At 41.7% G+C, this 23,295-nt stretch overlaps 1 protein-coding gene across 1 annotated transcript in view; it reads right to left on the bottom strand.

Annotated features, from left to right (window-relative positions):
• The window catches only part of MEOX1 (mesenchyme homeobox 1), an 89,669-nt gene that overhangs the window by 4,955 nt on the left and 61,419 nt on the right, over window positions 1-23,295 (bottom strand). Inside the window, exon 2 of the mRNA XM_068262756.1 lies at window positions 1,570-1,742. Coding sequence (XP_068118857.1) covers window positions 1,570-1,742 — 173 coding nt within the window. The remainder of the gene's footprint in view (window positions 1-1,569; window positions 1,743-23,295) is intronic.

The following is a 23,295-nucleotide window of genomic DNA, read 5'->3' as shown; positions in this document are numbered from 1 at the left end:
CAGAATATATTTTGCCAACATACATGACTAAGGCAAATTATATAGTAGGAACTACCAATACACAATGATGCTTTCTTTATTTTTTTGTTATTCTGGTACAGTAAATCATACAACATTTTTATTGCACAATAACCAATCAATGACACAATAAGTAACCTCCCTCCCACCTGAGCTAAAACCAAACTCGCCACAGCTAGTAAATAGAGTGCCTTGTCATGAGGACATCACTGCAACTTTTTAACGCACACACACATAATTGTCCCAGTGATGGCGGTTGGGTATCTTCAAAGTGCAGTCACACATTGACATTCACAATTCCGGACACATCAAATAAGTCAGCTGCGTATACATTTTCTGGTACCTATGCAAGTTGGACCACAGCAATGCTGAGTCATCTACCCAAGCTAAACAACAAACTCGGTCATGAATAACTGATGTAGGTAAGGCTACGTAATAAGCACCCAATTCATTTATCTACCATGAGACGGCTGTTCCCATTCTTAAATGGGTTCAGGATCAAGCAATGATGGCTGATCAGTTCTCCACCGATGGGGACTCACCACCCTTTATGATAGTTCAAGTCCAGGAAAATCTCTCACTGACTGAATGCTTGTGTTTGTGGTAACACATGAAAGGGGAGTGCTTTATCCTGCTGGATCCACTCTGGGTTGAATTTCGGCCACTTCTCACAACTTTCTCAATGTGCGAGTACTGGAAGTTGTTATGAAGTAGAAATGACCAAATCAGGAACTCAAGTGCCAGGATCCCCATCTATTTTTAGTACAGCTCTAATTACCATAATAGTTGGCAGTGAATGTCTACAAAGCCTTCAGTGCCATCATTTAGTTCAGCTATATATAAATTTTCTGATGATCTATAATCATCTGGAAGTGAGAAGGACTATGCTTGCATTGAGCATAGCCTTCCTATATTAATAAAACAAAGGGAGACATTTATCAAGAGTGTCTGAGACAAAATATTGGTGGGTTTTTAGAAATCCATTCAGAACTGTCTCAGACATCTTAAGAAATCACTAAATAGTGCAGATTCCTTCTTAAACTGTTGTTAAATTGCAGCAGTTAGGAAGGGTTATCAGGCAGTGCAGAGTGTGTGGGAAATTGCTCTTATTGAGATAACCTGTACATTTGCTGTATTGTATCAATGCCCAGCACTGGAAGGGTTAAGCACAGAACAGCTTCACAGGATTCAGCAGGGGGGAGGAGCACTTCCCAAATCATGCCTAGTCTGCACTGCACAAGCTGTGTAGAAGTGCTATTATGCACTCCTTAATCTGTAGCAGTTTAGGAATGGATTTGAAATTTTGTTAACTGTAGTGCAGTTCTAGAAATTAATGCTAAGCTGTTAACTGTTATATTAAGTAGGATGTAAGAAGTGTCTTATTATCACGCAGAACTGTCCCCTCTGCTGGTTAGAACTGTTTAAGAAGAAAAAACTGTTGGTAGTGCTTAAATCTGGCCCACAGTCTTGTTTTTGTTGTTGTTGTTTTTTAATTTGATGGACGTATGTTTGGTTGTTATGGGGTATTACAGTTCCCTGCCTTAAACGTACTTGTCTTTCGGTGAGGTCAAGATTCACAGCTATTTCATATCTCCTCAGTCGTGTAAGGTAATTATGGTGAGCAAATTCAGCCTCTAGCTCTCGTAGTTGTTCTTTGGTAAAGGCCGTTCTTTCTTTTCTCGCCTTGTTGTTGGATTCTGGCTTGGTCGTGGCATCGCCATTTTCTGTGGAAATAAGAAAAAATTAACGTGCTAGCTGCATAATAAACATCCGTGTCCAGGATACTAATTATTTTTAATATTATACATTTATATAGCACCAACATCTTCAGTAGTGCTGTACATAGTACATAACAAATACTGGGGAGCATAGATATATGAGACTCCAAAACCCTGTTCATTCGGGAAATCCAGGAATACAAATACTGTTGTGGTTTGACACATCAGCAATGATTATATGATACACTACATTATTATTATTTTGTTTATATAACATCTTCCGTAGCGCTGTACATAGTACAAAACAAATATTGAGGAAAAAATGTGCATGAAAAATTCAAGACACTGTACAGTCATGACATTCAATAGTAGAAATACAAATACATACATAGTTAATGTGTGGATTGAGATATCTTTAGAGTTGGTATATGTTCATATGGTAAATTACAGCAGTATGAGAAACACTAGGAGGAGGTCCCTGCCCTTGCGAGTGTACAAACTAGAGGGCAGTGGGGAGGAAACAATAGGGAAGGAGACACAGGGATTAATGGGTGAGGCAGTGAACCTTGGGTGCTACCGATAGCAAATTATAGGATAAACTATAGTATAAAAAACACTAGCAAGAGGTCCCTGCCCTTGAGAGCTTACAATCTAGGTTACTAATCATGTTGTTTCCAGCAAATGTTTGATACCCCCTCCTTTACTTCTCTTCCACTTTCTCCTTCTCCACTTTCCTCCCTCTTGACACATGGACACCTCCACAGCCAGAAGAACAGGATAAAAGAGGAGCGCTCTATGGTGCATTAACGCCAATAGCAGGGGTGTCCAGATAGGTCTCAGACAATAGGGGTGGGGGGGGCGGCGAGGTCCTCATTCACAGAGCCTGTAGCATCATGATGCGTTTTGGCATGCGTACGCCTTCATCCAAGGCGCACGTTTGCATGCGCCAAAATGCGTCATGATGCTGCAGGCACTGTGAATGAACATCTCGACACCCAACCTTACCCCAATTGTCTGAGACCCATCTGGACACCCCTGCTACTGTCCACAGCTACGGGACAAGTTTTACTTGCCCCACAAGTTGTGAAGCTTGCTAATTGGTGTGACCCTTTGGAGTATTATCAAGTGAAGGAGGATCCGCAAGCACAGTGAAGTGATAAAAGCCGGTATTCTTTATTCAAAAAAGCCACATATAATGACACAAAAAGGCTACAAGATGACTGACGCGTATCGGGCTCAAAGTTCGCTATAGTTGACTATGATTAAGGGCGAACTTTGAGCCCAATACGCGTCAGTCATCTTGTAGCCTTTTTGTGTCATTTTATGTGGCTTTTTTGAATAAAGAATACCGGCTTTTATCACTTCACTGTGCTTGCGGATCCTCCTTCACTTGATGTTATCTATGGCTTGACTCACCTGATCCTGCACTGGTGGAGTGTTTGCTTTTGGGGGTTTCAGAGCGTTTGGCCTTCTACCCACATGCCTTTGGAGTATTACCTCCTGGATCCTACGCTCAGGTGGCGTGCTGTCATTTTTTGAACTTCCACAGCCAGAGGGCCCATCTTCCAGGTCATTAACAACTAGAACCCTATGATCTTGCCCCATTTAACTTTGGCCACAAATAACTTCCACTTCCCCTGACAAGTGTGGCCTGCAATAACACCTGCTCTAGAGAGAATACTCTTTTATGAGAAGAAGGGAGGGTAGGAAGTTTGGTTCTCCACAGTCCAAGGCGTTACGCAGCATCTGGGGATGCTCCCCTAATATTACCTCCGCCCAGATTTAAGTCTATCTTTTGTGAACATCCATGCACATCTTATACTGTATTTCTACAGCTGCCGGATAACTATATCGGCCCATATGCTATTCACTTTTTCACCCATGTTTTCTCCTAGGAGATAATTTTAAATCTTCTGTTTAAAATAACTGCATAGCACTTTGCAACAAAAAAAATCCAAAAATAGGTGGAAAAGTACTTACTAAATTTTTCAGTGTATTTTCTTGCTTGCTGGTGGCTTAAAATCCTTTTATTGACAAGGTGTAAAAATATCAACATGAGAAAAAGTGAATTGCATATGGGCCACAGTCATTTCAAGAGGAATATAGTGAGTGACACAATAGCCAGGAGTGTTGTATCATAGGTAACACAATCTTTGGGTGTCAGATGGAATGTGTTTCATCAATATTACTGAAACACATAATAAATTATTATACACAGTGTTTTATAAAATGCATGAGATGAGTAGGATAGACTGCAGGGCAGTGTTTGGATTTTATGCTATTCTCCAAATAAGTAGAAAGGTTGATTTAAGATGTTTGTATTCCACTTGAAGTTCCCACCATGGGTTCATGTAATCCTGGAAGATACGTGTTGCTTTATAATATATTGAGGTTTTTAAGAAAATTAAATTTGTGAAGAAATGAAGTAGGAAAAATACCTGTGGTCTCTTTTGTCCGCCAAGAAAACGTTCATGTTTTCATTACCTTCATTAATCACTAGAAAGTTTTTCAATATGTTTTGAAAAGATGTTTTCAAAAGTTTACACTCATGCTGTTATCATCATATACCAGCCACTAATTGCTATGTTTGTGTCTGAGTAAAGAGGCAAAATTGAATAACTTTGAGAAGAGCCAAAGCTGTCTGTCCTAGCATGATTCAGTGGCTTTTTACGCATTTTATAAACAAATTAACAGTGAATTTTGGGAATTACAGAATGGCTATATTCTATTGCAGGCCCAGATTTACATCACAGGAGCCTATAGGCACAGATGTCCTGGCACCCCAGACTTCACACCTACAAACCCTCGTCGACCTAGCACAGCTGTCACTTCTCCCTTACTTCCCTTGTCCGTCACAGGTAGCTACAGGTGCCCCTTAGTATTAGGTAGCCAGAAGTACCCTCAGCATTTAGTAGAGGAGGTGCCCCCAACTAAAGAGAGATCTTATCAGTGTAATGCCGAGACCCGGGTGAGTAACCTCTACATAGGGGAGGAGGGGAGTGCCTTATGATAAATCCGGCCCTGGTGTAAAGTAGAAACACATTTTCTTATTAGAAATGCAGAAAAGGCACTGATACACCTAAGAGTCCTTCCTACTGCTCATACTGAATATGGAGATTTGAGTGGACCGTTCACTTGTGTAGTGCCGTCATGGTTGCAAGTAAGCATATTTTTGAATTTTTTGCCACATCTGTAAAATCATAGCTGACTGCAGACTGTAAAATTTGATTTTTGATAACATTTAATGGAACATCGCTTGTGTAACACTGATATATACATTGCAAAGGTTATAATTTGTTTGGAAACAAGATGTCCTCAAAGCCAAGAACTGTTCCAGAACTGTTCTCTTTCTCAGTAGGTTTCTTAGCTATTCCTAAAACTAAAAGTTTGGACTGAGTTATTTCAAGCTTGAGGTATTGGTGTGAGATGTTGTTCTGGAACCTGTGTGATTGGTCATTGCCTTTACTCCCCTAACTGACCTTGGACTCCAAACTAGAGAGTGCCACCAAAGCTGAGGCCTGCTGGAAGAGTTTCTAGATGTTGGGTTGCCTGGTGCTACCAGGAAGTTAGTTGTCATTTCTGTCTTTGAGATGTTATCCCAACAACCCAGAGACTATCAACGCCTGCAGCTGGTGGCCTAACCTGGCTGCGTACAGTTTCCAAAGCCAGCAAGAAGTACTTCCCCTCCTAAGCAACTGCTTACCTATTTATTCAATTGTGACCTACCAAGTGATATCTAAGAGCAATTCTGTCACTCTCTTGCTTGGAGTCTACTGCCCAGGAAGGATCTGTATACACATATGGGCCTCCTTGCTGATGAAACAGTTAGCCACTATTTACTTAGGGGTTGCCATAGATGGGATCACCATAGAGGACTCAAATGAGCCAAATTGTACATCAGGATTGCCAATGTGAACTGAAATCTGCCATAGTTCAATGTGGGAATGCAACAAGTGAGATCACCACAGGTGACTGAAGTATACTATTGTGAGATATTTTCGTATAAATGATGGGAAATAGTCGTTTGGGACCACTATTGAACAAAAATCTCCTAACCAATCTGATCAGTTTAATGAAATTAATTAAAAAAGTGGATTGATTTTATTAATCTGATTGGATTGGTTAGGAGATCTTTGTTATATGAAGAATTGCTTGTAAACAATTGTTCGAAAAATTGTATCGTTAGTGGCCACCTTTAGACAGGTCAAGAATCCCTCATTCCCCAGTGACTGTAATAATGGTGTTTAAGTGTAACTTGTGTTGACTAAATATAAGGAGGTTAAGGAGACCAAAAACCCTCTTACTAAAAAAGATATGCTAAGTATAATTTTGCCTTCTCAAATTTTGTTTTTTAGGGGCAGAAAGAGATGTTTTTTTTTGTTTGGCAGTCACGCATCATGGGAGACTTCACTGCGCATCATGGGAGACTTCGCTGCACTTTAGCTCCCCAAGATTGGCGACATTACTCGGAGGTAAACACAGGGAAAGGGGATCGGTTGAAAAGGGCGCCCGAGCTGCCTGTATGAAAAGGGCGCCGCCATAGACATCAATGTTATTTCTGGAAATATGGGCTACAAGGTGTAGAAAAGGGCGCCCGAGTTTTGATATAGGCTACAAGCAGGCTCCCCTTTGTAGCCCATATTTTTTCGGCTACAAGGTTTTCGGCTACAAGCGGGCTCCCCTTTGTAGCCCATATTTTTTTCGGCTACAGTAAGGTGCCCCTCTGTAGCCCATATTATTGACTTTTTTTTTTGTAGCCGAAGTTTTTATATGGGCTACAAGCACTGTAAGCCGAATTATTTCATTCCCCCACTATCCATGGCGGCCTGGAGGGGGAATAGTAATTAACACATCCCAGAGTTTTTTTCTAGCCGAAGTTTGTATATGGGCTACAAGCGCTGGAAGCCGAATTATTTCATTCCCCCACTATCCATGGCGGCCTGGAGGGGGAATAGTAATTAACACATCCCGGAGTTTTTTTGTAGCCTATGTTTTTATATGGGCTACAAGCGCTGGAAGCCGAATTATTTCATTCCCCCACTATCCATGGCGGCCTGGAGGGGGAATAGTAATTAGCACATCCCGGAGTTTTTTTGTAGCCGAAGTTTTTATATGGGCTACACCAGGCGCCTTGTTTTTTTGTAGCCGACGTTTTTATATGGGCTACACCAAGCGTCTTTTTTGTAGCCGAAGTTTATATGGGCTACACCAGGCGCCTTTTTTGTAGCCGAAGTTGGTATATATATGGGCTCCACCAGGCGCCCTTTTTTACCGGCGCCCTTTTCATGTAGACCCCAGGGAAAGGGATTACCTGTTCAAAGCGCCCGCCAGGGGCATTCCTACAGGATTTCCAGAGCTGCCATTGGGCAGCTCTCTCCCTGGCTGCGCCCACTGCCGCTCCCCCACCTCTCATTCCAGTGTCGTGACCTATAGGTCTTGAAAGTGAAAGTGGGCCAGTGCGGTCCACAGGAACAGCTGGGAGCGGCAGCTTTTGCGGCCACCTGACCTGCTCAGCCCCCCAGATTAGGAAGCCTACATTTTTTTGTTTGAGCCCACCTCGGGCTCTCTTTAAAAAGATTAGATAGATGAAAAATTATTTATGATTATATTTCAGTTTTCACTTTTCACTTCACTTTTCAGGAAAAAGTAAACCTCAAATTCAATCATCATGATAGTCAAGAGAGAGATAAACAAATGTAACCAGTGCAAAATAGTTTCAATATAAAAGCAGGGGGGAAAAAAGTATTAAAGTACAGTAGGTCAGCGCACAGCAAGTTGTCCTATAGGTTACAAAGGACTAGAGTAAGAAAAAAGTAGACGAAAAAACAAGAGCCCCAATGGTGTAGTATGTTCTGATTACTATGGGGCAGTGTGAAACAATCTTTAGATATACTGTGCGTGGGTTCCCTCCAAGGTAACCATTGTAAAGGTGGGGATCATAAGCCTGTCCTCACGCAGGACAGGTGCAGCCCTCCACCAAGGGCGGTCAACTACAGTACTTGCAAACGTAGATACAGAGGCGCCAATTAGGATAAAACAAGTTGAGCCACTGTTGTTGCTGTTTCTTTTGACTAACAAAGAACTACCTTAGAAAATAGACAGCCTGTGTCCTACTTCCTGGGGGAAAGTCCACCACTACCCCCTCTTAATGATTTGAAAGGGTTTTATCTTAATTGCCACCTCTGTATCTATGTTCTAGAGCAGGGCTTTTCAACCTTTTCACTAATTGTACCACTTTTATCACCTGAAAATTTAGAAGTACCACCTGTGCGCCTGCGCAGTACAGCGGACCCGATCGGGCTTGGCTGTTTCCACCAGAGTCAAAGCGGAGAGCTGCTACTGTGTATGCGGGTATCTTTAGGCATCCTTTCACTGGATCCCCTCTACTGTGGAGGAAGGGGGAAGCCTCTTTGGCCCCCCGAGGTCCTCGCTGTGCTACCCTACAGAATAGTTCAGACCTCAGATCAGCAGTAACCCGACTGTCACTGTGCACCGATTGCCTGGCTGTCTCTTCGCCACTGATCTGAGGTCTGAAGTATGCCACAGGGCAGCACAGCCAGTTGCGAGCGAGGGGGAGCTGCACTTTGTGGAAGCAAGATGGGAACATGACAAGTGGCAGACAAACCTGGTGTGTACCACCATGCCAACAGCAAAGTACCACTGGTGGTACACGTACCACAGGTTGAAAAGCCCTGTTCTAGAGGGCTAGAGTAGACTGTCTGGTCACCTTTTCCTCCAGTGTGCTTCAAATTACTCCTTCCCACATTCAGATATCACAGTACGCCCAGCATAGTTCACATTTACAGCAGGCTGCCTTCTCTCCTCAGCATCTGGGTGTCACAGCCCCTCACAGCAGCCCACAGGAACTGAATCTTTAATGCTTGATGGAAGGAGGCAAAGCTACTGACAACTGTAGCAGCTGGGTTTAGTGAGACGTGAAAGGAAAAAAAAGAGAGCACTGTTTATATATCCGGGAAGTAGGCCCTTCTCAGTAGAAGTAACTGCAAAACATGAGCCTAACATGTGTAGTGGTACATCAGGAAACCCCGCTATCAAATAAAAAATAGCTTTATTGCATGCTCCAGATACATACAGGTATTGCCTAAAGAAATGGGGACAAGAAAGTCTGTGAGTCCTGGAGTTGGGGGTGGGAATCGAGGTACAATGGGTAATCAGTCTGTGGACAACATTCACAGCTCGGCAGTTTTTCCCATCCTTCTAATGTCCATCCCATTACAATCACACAACTTGGCTCTCCAGTATTTTAAAGTGACCTACCGTATATATGTATGCAGATTCTCCTACCTCATAACACACAGGCATATAGTATGTATGCATTTTAAATAAAACAAGACATCAACAGATAGCGGGTTTTAACAGTGTTTCAGACAGTTGGCCAGACGCTCGCGCTCTGACATCATTTCTGCATTACTGTCTTCGGAGCCTCTTGACATACTGCAGCCATCCTAATGGAATATGTTCACTCCTCTACAATTTTCCTTTTGAAAAACATTGTTTTAAGTGCAAGACTTTTTTTTTCCACTGTGTGTTCCTTATGCTCCCCATTAAAAGACTCACACATTGGAACACAAATGAGGAAGCATCTGGTTTCTGTACACTAAAACTTAGCATAAATCACACCTTACTACTTGTAAAGCAGACGACAGTCAGTCATACACCCTTCACAAAATTGTACTTTGTGGAGAGGTGGAAAGAAAAACACGACTTTGAAGTGCTCAGACGGAAGATCAATAGACCACTACATGGGAAATAAAACACGGTTTAATCTAGCAGATAGTCAAAGCAAAAGCCAATTGTAGGTATTGGTGTGTAACAGCACACCACTTCTCTCTCCTTACCTCAGTCCAAATGTGAAGTTATACAATTTCAAATAAACAACAACTACACAGTAATCCTCTGCGTCATCAAGAAATGGTACAGACTAGCCAGCAAGCTCATGGTGAACCAGAACTCCCAGGAGTGTGTAAGGGTCTACAAATGACCAAAAAATCCCTCTTACTAAAATGTTAAAGTGTACCTAACCAGAGACTTTTTTTTTTTTTGCAGGGTGGTACTGCTTGCTTGGTAACAGCACGTTTTCTACCACAATGTAACGAGGTTTACAGCCAGGAAACTGTCATAACCATGGATAAAACCTCACACTGTGAGAGGGGTTTTGCCTCAACATCAGCCACACAGATGTCCCTGGGTGAACTATTACACAAAAGGTAAACATTTCTCATTGAAAAAGGGGTATCAGCCACTAACCGGTATAAAGTTCAATTCTGGGTTAAACTTGCTCTTTAATTTATAAGGATGAAATCTGGCCTCTACAGCAATTTCATAATATATCAAAAGTCATCATCCTACTAAATAAGAACCCCGGTTTCTAAACCCTTCCATGTGTGTGCCAACGCAAGGAAGGGGGTTCATGGTGCGAGTCACTGGCGGTTGTCCGTGTGCGGGTGCACAAATCATGGACACATGCACATGGGTCATGAGCCCTTGCGGGTTACGGGTGTGTGTGTGTGTGCATGTGCGCAACTGCACCTGTGTTCATCACCCATTATCTAACGGGCTCTTAAATGATTAGTGGTAAATTTAATATTACTGTCCCTCAAAAAATTGGCAATCGTCGGGAAAATACATACATTTCCAATAATCCATTGCAGACCTAAGCTGAATACTTTCCTGATGACGCAGGAAGATGGATCCCAGCGACTTCCCCTGACGACTAGCCTTCCCCAAACCATTTTCATGCCAACGGTACACCCGAAAGCACATGACAGACGTGAACGGGAAGTCAAGTGATCATGGTACTTTGCGCAGAGTCGTCAGGGATCTTAAATATCCGATCCGCCATGACTATCGTTATCGCCGCTTGTCACCAAATGTCATTCATATAATCGCACACCTGTACCCACGTTGCAAGATTATGGAAACAATCCCTCGTTGATCAAAAAAATCACCAGTCATCAGAAAGATCATCAGAAAAATCTCTTAGTGGTGATGGGCCTTTATAATCCAGACTTTTTTTTGCCCCAATAAAACACATTAATACTTGATTTTCAAACTTTTTTTTTTCATCTTCCTCTAGATCAGTTGTAAAGTTTTGGTAGTCATTTCTATAACTCTGTAAGCATGTCATTTTCATGTTTAACCAGGTAGGTGCAATGTGTCAGTTACTGTATTCTTTGTATTCTTCAGTAATCTGAACTTGCATTTACACATTCCCATCTGCAGATGTGATGTTTGTATTGTGGAATTAGGTACTGTAGAGGTGGAAAGGGAGAAAGTTGTCAGGATCATCAGAATGTAATATATGAGGATTCTTTGATTAGAGAGGAACACAATGTATTACTTTTCATCAAAACCGATTCCAGCAGATAAAGACAGAACTGTAGTTTCTAAATGGCATCAAACATTAAAAAACAAAAACAAAGAAATCTTGTACACTTACTAATTACAGTCAATTGGAGTTTTAAAAATCATATGTGTTGCTATGTGCAAATTATCCTTGTTTTCCATTTATACCCAACAACTAAAATTACATACCACTAATTGTACTGTTCTTACTTATTTACATTCGCATGTACGTTACCCATTGCTATAGCAAGTATTGGTGTTGCTATTGCTACAACTAAAAATCCAAACTAACAATCATTTCTAAAAATAAAACAATTCTTTACTTTAACCACTTCAGGACCACAGTCTTTTCGCCCCTTAAGGACCAGAGCCTTTTTCTCCATTCAGACCACTGCAGCTTTCACGGTTTAATGCTCGGTCATACAACCTACCACCTAAATGAATTTTACCTCCTTTTCTTGTCACTAATACAGCTTTCTTTTGATGCTATTTGATTGCTGCTGCGAGTTTTACTTTTTATTATATTCATCAAAAAAGACATGAATTTTGTCAAAAAAATGACTTTTTTAACTTTCTGTGCTGACATTTTTCAAATAAAGTAAAATTTCCTATACATTTGAGCGCGAAAGTTATTCTGCTACATGTCTTTGATAAAAAAAAAAACCATTCAGTGTATATTTATTGGATTGGGTAAAAGTTATAGCGTTTACAAACTATGGTGCCAAAAGTGAATTTTCCCATTTTCAAGCATCTCTGACTTTTCTGCGCACCTGTCAGGTTTCATGAGGGGCTAAAATTCCAGGATAGTCCAAATACCCCCCAAATGACCCCATTTTGGAAAGAAGACATCCCAAAGTATTCAGTGAGAGGCATGGTGAGTTCATAGAAGATTTTATTTTTTGTCACAAGTTAGCGGAAAATGACACTTTGTGACAACAACAACAACAAAAAAAGTTTCCATTTCTTCTAACTTGCGACAAAAAAAAAAATGAAATCTGCCACGGACTCACTATGCTCCTCTCTGAATACCTTGAAGTGTCTACTTTCCAAAATGGGGTCATTTGTGGGGTGTGTTCACTGTCCTGGCATTTTGGGGGGTGCCTAATTGTAAGCACCCCTGTAAAGCCTAAAGATGCTCATTGGACTTTGGGCCCCTTAGCGCAGTTAGGCTGCAAAAAAGTGCCACACATGTGGTATTGCCGTACTCAGGAAAAGTAGTATAATGTGTTTTGGGGTGTATTTTTACACATACCCATGCTGGGTGGGAGAAATATCTCCGTAAATGACAATTTTTTTATTTTTTTTACACACAATTGTCTATTTATAGAGATATTTCTCCCACTCAGCATGGGTATGTGGAAAAATACACCCCAAAACACATTATACTACTTCTCCTGAGTACGGCAATACCACATGTGTGGCACTTTTTTGCACCCTAACTGCGCTAAGGGGCCCAAAGTCCAATGAGTACCTTTAGGATTTCACAGGTCATTTTGAGAAATTTCGTTTCAAGACTACTCCTCACGGTTTAGGGCCCCTAAAATGCCAGGACAGTATAGGAACCCCACAAATTACCCCATTTTAGAAAGAAGACACCCCAAGGTATTCCATTAGGAGTATGGTGAGTTCATAGAAGATTTTTTTTTTTTGTCACAAGTTAGCGGAAATTGATGTTAATTGTTTTTTTTCACAAAGTGTCATTTTCCGCTAACTTGTGACAAAAAATAAAATCTTCTATGAACTCACCATACTCCTAACGGAATACCTTGGGGTGTCTTCTTTCTAAAATGGGGTCATTTGTGGGGTTCCTATACTGCCCTGGCATTTTAGGGGCCCTAAACCGTGAGGAGTAGTCTTGAAACCAAATGTCGCAAAATGACCTGTGAAATCCTAAAGGTACTCATTGGACTTTGGGCCCCTTAGCGCACTTAGGGTGCAAAAAAGTGCCACACATGTGGTACCGCCGTACTCAGGAGAAGTAGTATAATGTGTTTTGGGGTGTATTTTTACACATACAGATGCTGGGTGGGAGAAATATCTCTGTAAATGACAATTATTTGATTTTTTTTACACACAATTGTCCATTTACAGAGAGATTTCTCCCACCCAGCATGGGTATGTATAAAAATACACCGCAAAACACATTATACTACTTCTTCTGAGTACGGCGATACCACATGTGTGACACTTTTTTGCAACCTAGGTGCGCTAAGGGGCCTAACGTCCTATTCACAGGTCATTTTGAGGCATTTGGATTCTAGACTACTCCTCACGGTTTAGGGCCCCTAAAATGCCAGGGCAGTATAGGAACCCCACAAGTGACCCCATTTTAGAAAGAAGACACCCCAAGGTATTCCGTTAGGGGTATGGTGAGTTCATAGAAGATTTTATTTTTTGTCACAAGTTAGTGAAAAATGACACTTTGTGAGAAAAACAATAAAAATCCAATTTCCTCTAACTTTTGACAAAAAATAAAATATTCTATGAACTCATCATACACCTAACAGAATACCTTGGGGTGTCTTCTTTCTAAAATGGGGTCACTTGTGGGGTTCCTATACTGCCCTGGCATTTTACGGGCCCAAAACTGTGAGTAGTCTGGAAACCAAATTTCTCAAAATGACTGTTCAGGGGTATAAGCATCTGCAAATTTTGATGACAGGTGGTCTATGAGGGGGCAAATTTTGTGGAAGCGGTCATAAGCAGGGTGGCCTCTTAGATGACAGGATGTATTGGGCCTGATCTGATGGATAGGAGTGCTAGGGGGGTGACAGGAGGTGATTGATGGGTGTCTCAGGGGGCGGTTAGAGGGGAAAATAGATGCAATAAATGCACTGGGGACGTGATCGGAAGGGGGTCTGAGGGGGATCTGAGGGTTTGGCCGAGTGATCAGGAGCCCACACGGGGCAAATTAGGGCCTGATCTGATGGGTAGGTGTGCTAGGGGGTGACAGGAGGTGATTGATGGGTGTCTCAAGGTGTGATTAGAGGGGGGAAATAGATGCAAGCAATGCACTGGCGAGGTGATCAGGGCTGGGGTCTGAGGGCGTTCTGAGGTGTGGGCGGGTGATTGGGTGCCCACAAGGGGCAGATTAGGGTCTAATCTGATGGGTAACAGTGACAGGTGGTGATAGGGGGTGATTGATGGGTAATTAGTGGGTGTTTAGAGGAGAGAAGATCTGCGGGCGATCTATTGGTGTGGGTGGGTGATCAGATTGCCCGCAAGGGGCAGGTTAGGGGCTGTTTGATGGGTGGCAGTGACAGGGGGTGATTGATGGGTGGCAGTGACAGGGGGTGATTGATGGGTGATTGACAGGTGATCAGTGGGTTATTACAGGGAATAACAGATGTAAATATTGCACGGGCGAATTGATAAGGGGGGGTCTGAGGGCAATCTGAGCGTGTGGGCGGGTGATTGGGTGCCCGCAAGGGGCAGATTAGGGTCTAATCTGATGGGTAACAGTGACAGGTGGTGATAGGGGGTGATTGATGGGTAATTAGTGGGTGTTTAGAGGAGATAAGAGATGTAAACAATGGATTTGGGAGGTGATCTGATGTCGGATCTGCGGGCGATCTATTGGTGTGGGTGGGTGATCAGATTGCCCGCAAGGGGCAGGTTAGGGGCTGATTGATGGGTGGCAGTGACAGGGGGTGATTGATGGGTGGCAGTGACAGGGGGTGATTGATGGGTGATTGACAGGTGATCAGTGGGTTATTACAGGGAATAACAGATGTAAATATTGCACGGGCGAATTGATAAGGGGGGGTCTGAGGGCAATCTGAGCGTGTGGGCGGGTGATTGGGTGCCCGCAAGGGGCAGATTAGGGTCTAATCTGATGGGTAACAGTGACAGGTGGTGATAGGGGGTGATTGATGGGTAATTAGTGGGTGTTTAGAGGAGATAAGAGATGTAAACAATGGATTTGGGAGGTGATCTGATGTCGGATCTGCGGGCGATCTATTGGTGTGGGTGGGTGATCAGATTGCCCGCAAGGGGCAGGTTAGGGGCTGATTGATGGGTGGCAGTGACAGGGGGTGATTGACGGGTGGCAGTGACAGGGGGTGATTGATGGGTGATTGACAGGTGATCAGTGGGTTATTACAGGGAATAACAGATGTAAATATTGCACGGGCGAATTGATAAGGGGGGGTCTGAGGGCAATCTGAGCGTGTGGGCGGGTGATTGGGTGCCCGCAAGGGGCAGATTAGGGTCTAATCTGATGGGTAACAGTGACAGGTGGTGATAGGGGGTGATTGATGGGTAATTAGTGGGTGTTTAGAGGAGATAAGAGATGTAAACAATGGATTTGGGAGGTGATCTGATGTCGGATCTGCGGGCGATCTATTGGTGTGGGTGGGTGATCAGATTGCCCGCAAGGGGCAGGTTAGGGGCTGATTGATGGGTGGCAGTGACAGGGGGTGATTGACGGGTGATTGACGGGTGATTGACAGGTGATTGACAGGTGATTGACAGGTGATCAGGGGGGATAGATGCATACAGTACACGGGGGGGGGGGGGTCTGGGGGGGGGTCTGGGGAGAATCTGAGGGGTGGGGGGGTGATCAGGAGGGAGTAGGGGGCAGATTAGGGACTTAAAAATAAAATAGCGTTGACAGATAGTGACAGGGAGTGATTGATGGGTGATTAGGGGGGTGACTGGGTGCAAACAGTGGTCTGGGGGGTGGGCAGGGGGGGGTCTGAGGGGTGCTGTGGGCGATCAGGGGGCAGGGGAGGGGGAAATCAGTGTGCTTGGGTGCAGACTAGGGTGGCTGCAGCCTGCCCTGGTGGTCCCTCGGACACTGGGACCACCAGGGCAGGAGGCAGCCAGTATAATAGGCTTTGTATACATTACAAAGCCTATTATACTTGTTACATGCGGCGATCCGGGTGCTAGTAACCCGCCGGCGCTTCCGAACGGCCGGCGGGTTACAACGAACGGTGGGCGGAGCCAGTCCCCGGCGGCTGATCGCGTCACGAATGACGCGATTGCCGCACAGACACTCCCGCAGCCGCCCCCGCCGATGGGCGTATTGCGGTCGTTTGGGCCCGGTCTTTGCCGCCGCCCATCGGCTGGGGGCGGTCCTCAAGTGGTTAAATACTTTAAAAATCAGAAAAGCAAAACAATTATATCTTTTAAATAAAATAAATAAAATACAGCATCCCCTTGGATTGAAAGTAGCTTGGTATAAGAGCGCTTTGTAATACAAGCAAAAAATGTTATGAAATTTTGACTTGATATACAAGCAAAAAAAAGTATACATGCGTCTCAAAGTCACAACTGAGCTGATAGTTCTCCCTTTGGCGCTATGGGGTTGTACTTGAGTTGATTGTACTTAAGCTCAATGTAGAGACTGTAAAGTCATTGGATTAGTTCCTTGTTAAAGCCACACACACAAAAAAAAAGGTTGGGGTGAGCCAACAGATGGCGATGATTCTGTCAGTTATAGTGAAAGTCTTGTTTACATTATTATTGTATACTATTTTACTATAACTGTTTTTGGATTGTGGAATGAATGCCTGACACATCATTGCTAACAGCAAGTACATTACATTCCAATGGTTCTGGAGGTGTGGCTAGCTCACAGGGACAACAAAGGATGATTTGCATATTCAGCAGAGATGCATTGTGGGAGACATCATATGCTCACTACAATCTGAATAATAACAAATTCCTTCTGTTTTAAAAAGGCAAACTTCTGTTTTCTATTTTAAAAGACAGCTAAATCTGATGGGAAGAGTCAGACAAGTGAAGCATCAGGCAGCTCTCTGTGATATGCTATGGTGGCAGGATTTGTACCTTATCTGACAATTACATGCTTGTGCTTTCATGAGCTTCAGAGAGTTTACACATGGTCTGGACCATCATAAAACCCTGCTGGAAAGCCAGGATCTCCAAGTGACTCAGACCTCTTCCACAGCAATGGAAGGAAAGGAAAAAAAACATTGTAAAATTTACTAGAGCAGTAAACTCTTTCCAGTCAGGCATTCGTGTTACTGCTTTGGACCTCATGCATAAAAGTGGTTGAAAGAAGTAATGATTTTGTTTTCCAAAGTAGCTATCAATGTGGAAAATCACTGGTCTTTGCTGTAGCTATGAAAGAATGGATGAGAGGGGGTCATTTTTTAAACCCCAATTGTTGGTTATTTAGTGGCACAACTTTGTCAGTTTATTAAAATAAAACAAAGTCATTTGCCATAACAAGATTGGTTGTGTGTCCTGTTATTGCTTAAAAGGTTAGTCCACTGTAGTAAAAAAAAAAAAAAATACATATAACATATGTCTGCACTACACAAGCCATGATGTTCATTTATTGGTGTATACCATTATCTGTTTGTACCCCATGTCTGTTTCTTACTTTGTACAGCACAACGGAATATGTTGGCACTTTATAAATCAATAAGAATGATAACAGTATACTGGTTGGTCTAAAAAATATCCAAAATTGTGGGTATGGTCACATTTTTTTGGTAATACTAACTCACATAATACTAACAGCTGACACTAAAGTGTCTTAAAAAGAAGTTGTCACAATAAAAATCTGCAGATCTACCAGAGTAACCTGAGAAAACACCAGAGTAGTCACAAGTACTTGGGTGATGAAGTTTGTTAAAATACTTAAAGGGCAACTTTAACCCAGGATTGCACTTCATCCCAATTAGTAGTCGATACCCCCTTTCCCTTGGGATAGCTTTACCTTTTGTACAATAGTTCACCAGGGACATCTATGTGACTGGTATTAGGTGAAACATCTCCCACAGGGTGATGACAGTTTCCTGGCTGTTTTAGCCATGGCTATGGCAGTTTCCTGGTTCCTTTCCTTGTTGCATTGTGGGAGTTAACTTGATGTTACCAAGCAAGCAGTACCTCCCTCTGTGCATAAAAAAACCCTTTTAGCCTATCACATTGTTAGTGGGCTTGTTTATAGATCAGAGAATACAGAATTTTTCCTAAAAAATTACAGCAGTAATTTTAGACCAATCACAAGACTCAGATACTAGTAAACATTTCCTAATCTTGTGATTGGCCTAAAATTTCCATGGTATTTTACTTACCATGGTAAAATTCTGCATTCTTTCATTGGTCCAATACTTCGGAGCCAACATGGAAGTATTTGGCCAATTAGAAAATGTAGAATTTTACTGCGGTAATCAGAATTTTAGGCCAATCGCAAGACTCAGAATTACTCACTAGTATCTGAATCTTGTGATTGGTCTATAATTACACAGCAATTGCATTTTCACTGAAAAATTCTGCAGTCTCTGACTGGTCCAATACTTCCAACCCAAAAGTATTTGGCCAATCAGAGAATTTTTTAAGTATTTGGCCAATCAGAGAATTAAGATGTGTGTCACTGATGTAGGTACAGTATAATAGCATACATCCGCAACCTGTACGGGTTAAAAAAAAAAATTATAATTAACCAACTTTTCCTTTCCTTGGAAATTAGATTTCAGAAATCCACCGAATCAGTAATCGTCATTGGTGGGAATCGGAAAATCATAGGAAATTGTCATTTCCGACCATCCCTAAAGGTGGCCACACACGATACAATAAAATTATCTGATTTTACAGCAATTCGATAAAAACGATCGTATCTCCCGAAAAAAAACGAAAGCTTTTTTTTCATTCGACTGAAAAATCCGTTCGGATTTCCATTTTTTTTCTATTTATATCGATCCGGAATGCCAGATATTTCTCTTCAATTTTTTTAAAGATTGTATGGTATGTGTTAGATTGCCAATTTATTAATCTACACACCATAGCAATTTTCTCAGAGTTTCCAGAATTGCAAGAATTTAAGAGTTGCAATCAATTTTTGTGACTGATTGTAACATATCAATAATATGACCAATGTACCACACACCTATGTCCAATTTTTCCCCAATTATGATAAAAATTATTGGAAACGCTGAGAAAATTGCTAGGGTGTGTATAAATAATACATTGACAATCTAACACACACCATACAATCTTTAGAAAAATTGAAGAAAAATTTCCAGCATTCCGGATCGATAAAAATAGAAAAAAACGGGAAATCCAATCAGATTTTTCAGTAGATTGAAAAAAAAGTTTTCAATCTTTTCGGGAAATCCGATCATATTTATCGAATTGCTGTAAAATCAGATCATTTTACTGTATCGTGTGTGGCCACCTTAATACCTATCAATTAACTTTGCAGGATCACATCCGTGAGGACAAGACTAGACAAATGGAAAATTTTATTAAACCAAAACTCCAGAAATAAGTGGAATTACATTTTTGTCTTTCTCTTGGCTTTCGCTCGGCATTGGACAGAAGTGCTGTGTTCAGGTTAAATGATAAAGCACTCTTTTGGCATATGACCGGACTGGAGTGCCAGACTGTGCTTCAGAGTCCAAGGTTGGAAGAAAGAGTAGTCAGTGAAGGTACTCTCTAAGAATGAAAACAGGTGTTTAACTTTGTCTGTGTTTTTTTTAAAGTACACTAGCAGCCTTCTATTACAGAGATTGTGCAACCCGGGTAATATAAGTCCAGAGACTTACACAGTTATGCTTTAAATCATATATGACAAACTTCGGCCCGAGGGCCAAATGTGGTCCTCAGAGCCATTAAATTTGGCCCCAAAGTGGTTTCCCCATTTTGCATTATGTTTGGCCCACTCTAGACCAACAGGGAAGCTATATAGGAGGTGAGGCCCTAGAACACCAGGGAAGCCATATGGGGGAGGTAGGGGAAAGCGCTAAACACTAGGGAAGGGTATAGGGGAGGGAGGAAAACTAGACATTAGGGAACTGTATAGGGGTTGGAGGGGAGCCATTAGATACCTCGAAACGTTATAAGGGAGGAAGTTGGCCAGTAGGTTGACCTGCGTCTTGGTCCCAGTGTTTAATTTCGGCCCACTTTGTATTTGAGTAAGTTTGGTACCCCTGCTTTAAATTGATGCAATCAATAGTTTTTGTCTAAATTTGGGACATCAAAACTATTAAAGAGCAGTATTATTAGATTTTGAGCAAAATTCATTTGGAATTCAAAATATTAATATGGCGCATTGACTATTTACAATCAGATGAAGAACATCACCTAGTTAATTCAGTGTGGCTGCATATAGGCATGGTACCATTTGAGAAGAATACAGTGTTCCAATGAGTTGTTGAAGGTTCCAGCAGTTGGTCACTGCTAAGGGCAAGTGGCAGGAACACTTGGTCAGAACTGCCAAATTATGAAATAATTGTAATACCAACTTTCCGTTCACATTTCTGACATAATTACAGGGATTTGTATGAGCTGACTTTTTCCAAATTTCACAAATGTATTTCACGGCCTCAAAACATGCCATTGTCAACTAATTTTCGATGTATTTCAGGGCCACGTTCGTGAACATGTCACAAAAGCCTTTAATTCAACTTTTGGAGGTTTTTAGCCTCAATTTACAATAGGTATCTATAATTTATAAGTTAGTGAAACTTTTACAGTTTTAAGAGATACTACACAATAAAAAAGAAACGGACAGTGTAGCCCACCCACCTTCCCCCGCAGATCCCTTTTTACCAGTGTAGGTTAGTATTCCCTGCGGAAACTCAAAGCCTGTGAGCATGAAGCTCTGCCCCAATAGTAATACCATTGAACATTATTCCATAAGACTTGGAAAGTATCCTGTGAATGGGAGTGGCAAAGCCCTCCCCTCTCCTTTGCACAGCACTATTGTCTTATATTATGGACAAGGTGTCACTACCTCAGGATTGAATTTTTTTTTTTGGGGGGGGGGGGGGTAACTACCTCCATGCATGTAGCAGTAGCCCCCAGGGGGTGACTTATGGTGTAATCTTTATGGTGTAATCTGGAGGGCATCTTTAATATCAAGGTGTCCCCTAATTGTCAACTCTGTCTATCCACAGATAAAAGGAGTATAGGGTATACTTATACTCTCTACCCATTCCTACAAAGCGTTAAAAGTAGTGGGAATCCCAGTGGCGATCTTGATGATGTATTTGCCCAAATATGGACATATCATAGCCAAAACTGAGCAAAAGCAGTGGCGGTAACCAAGTGGAATGAGCTGTGTGTGTGTGTGTATGTGTGTGTGTGTGTGGGAGGTGGGGAGGGGGGTTGTTCCTTTTTCCTATTCACTTCAAAGAGGATATTAGCATAAAAAGAAGGTACCACCAAGGAATAAAAGAAAAATGTTGTTAAAGAGGAACTACAGCCTAAACAAACCTAATGTCATTAAGTTACATTAGTTATGTTAATTAAAATAGATAGGTAATATAATATAAACAGGCAAATGTTTGTGATTTCATGAGGGCAGCCATCTTTTTGGTTGAAAGGAGGTGACAGGGAGCATGAGACACGGTTCCAACTGTCCTGTGTCCTGAACACCCCTCCCAGCTGCTAGGCAACGAGAACAACAACAACATCAGAAATCCCATCGTGCTTTGCACAGCATCCGGGGAAAATGCCCAGGCAGATTTCTTTGATGGGGCGGAGCTTAGCTTCTGTGCAGCTAAAAATAAGGCTTGGATATTAAAAACAAAGTTCTAAAGCTGTGGAACTGTCAAAGTAACACCAAACCTTCAGTTCTGCTCAGTAGATTTTTAGTCTGGAGGTTCACTTTAAGCAGCATTAGGTTTTTAGTGATTTTTATGCGCACAGTTTAAGTAATTTTTTGAATGTACAATTAGTTTAGTAGTGTTGGTTCTGATTCTTCCAATATGTGTCACTAGGAAAAATACACATTTCATTAAAACTACCCAACTATTTTTTTTTTTATATTTTGCTTATCAAAGTCTCTGCTTTTGTTTTTTATTTTAAAATTCTGCCTGTGATTTCACATGTTTGTTCTAATGAAAATAATGTGTAACAAGTGCAAAGTGGGTACAGTAAATACCCCTATTTCTTTTGTTTATAGGATAGGCGGTCTAAAGAAGAACAATTGAACATAAATGTAGGGCCACAGAGACAATGTATGACTGTGGCAAAAGCTAACATCATTCATCAGCCATTGATAGAGAAAATACATTATTCTTTCTCGCAGTTCATATTAATTTTGGACTCATGAAGCAATTTGTCAGTACTTTGGATAAGAGTGCCAAATCTTACCAAGACTTAGTATAGAAAAACTTAAAGAGAATCTGTATTGTTAAAATCGCACAAAAGTAAACATACCAGTATGTTAGGGGACATCTCCTATTACCCTCTGTCACAATTTCGCCGCTCCTCGCCGCATTAAAAGTGGTTAAAAACAGTTTTAAAAAGTTTGTTTGTAAACAAACAACATGGCCACCAAAACAGGAAGTAGGTTGATGTACAGTATGTCCACACATAGAAAATACATCCATACATAAGCAGGCTGTATACAGCATTCCTTTTGAATCTCAAGAGATCATTTGTGTGTTTCTTTCCCCCATGCACTGAAGTTTCAGGCTGCTCTTTTCTCCCTGCAAACAGCTTTGCCCTTGTTTGTAATTCCTCAGTATGTGAAAGCCCAGCCAGCTCAGAGGACGATTTATCCAGCTGATTAGAGCAGCTTCTCTCTTCTCTCCTATCTAAATAACACACAGGCAGTGTGCAGAGAGGGGCCTGGAAGGGGGAGTTCATAGCAGAACCACAACACTGAAGAACTTGGCAGCCTTCCAGACACAGGCCGACAAGTCTGACAGGGGAAAGATACATTGATTTATTACAGAGACTGTGATAGCAGAAAGTGCTGCAGTAAGCCAGAACACATTAGAATAGCTTTTGGAACTTGTAGGATGATAAAAAACAGGATGCAATTTTTGTTACGGAGTCTCTTTAAAGCAGGCATATTTGACGGTCCACAAATTCAGATCGTTATAAATGATAAAAAATTGTCTCAAATAGAATCAGAGGCCTGGACAAGTTTCGTATTGGTAATCAAAATCTTTTTAGGAAATTGGGAAGCAGAAAGACATCACAAATAGTTGCAGGCATGGTAAATTTGAAAAATTAAGCATTTAGATACATTTCTTGCACAGCTCTTTAGATTCACTTACAACTAGGGAGAACATACAAACTCTGTACATATGCATTGTACAATGTGAGGCTAAAGGCTAAAAGTGTTTTAAATGTGTTATTTGGTAGTGAGTTATGCCTTTGAATGCTAAAAGTTTTAAAATACTGTAGTACAAATTCCATTCCCTGCACTCTAATTTATGCAAAATTATTTGTATAAACATATGTTTTCAAAAGGGACCCA

Source organism: Hyperolius riggenbachi, chromosome 12, assembly GCF_040937935.1.
Source record: "Hyperolius riggenbachi isolate aHypRig1 chromosome 12, aHypRig1.pri, whole genome shotgun sequence".
Classification (NCBI taxonomy): domain Eukaryota; kingdom Metazoa; phylum Chordata; class Amphibia; order Anura; family Hyperoliidae; genus Hyperolius; species Hyperolius riggenbachi.
Note: the sequence above shows the minus strand (reverse complement) of the source record. Positions and strands in the feature narration are given on the sequence as shown.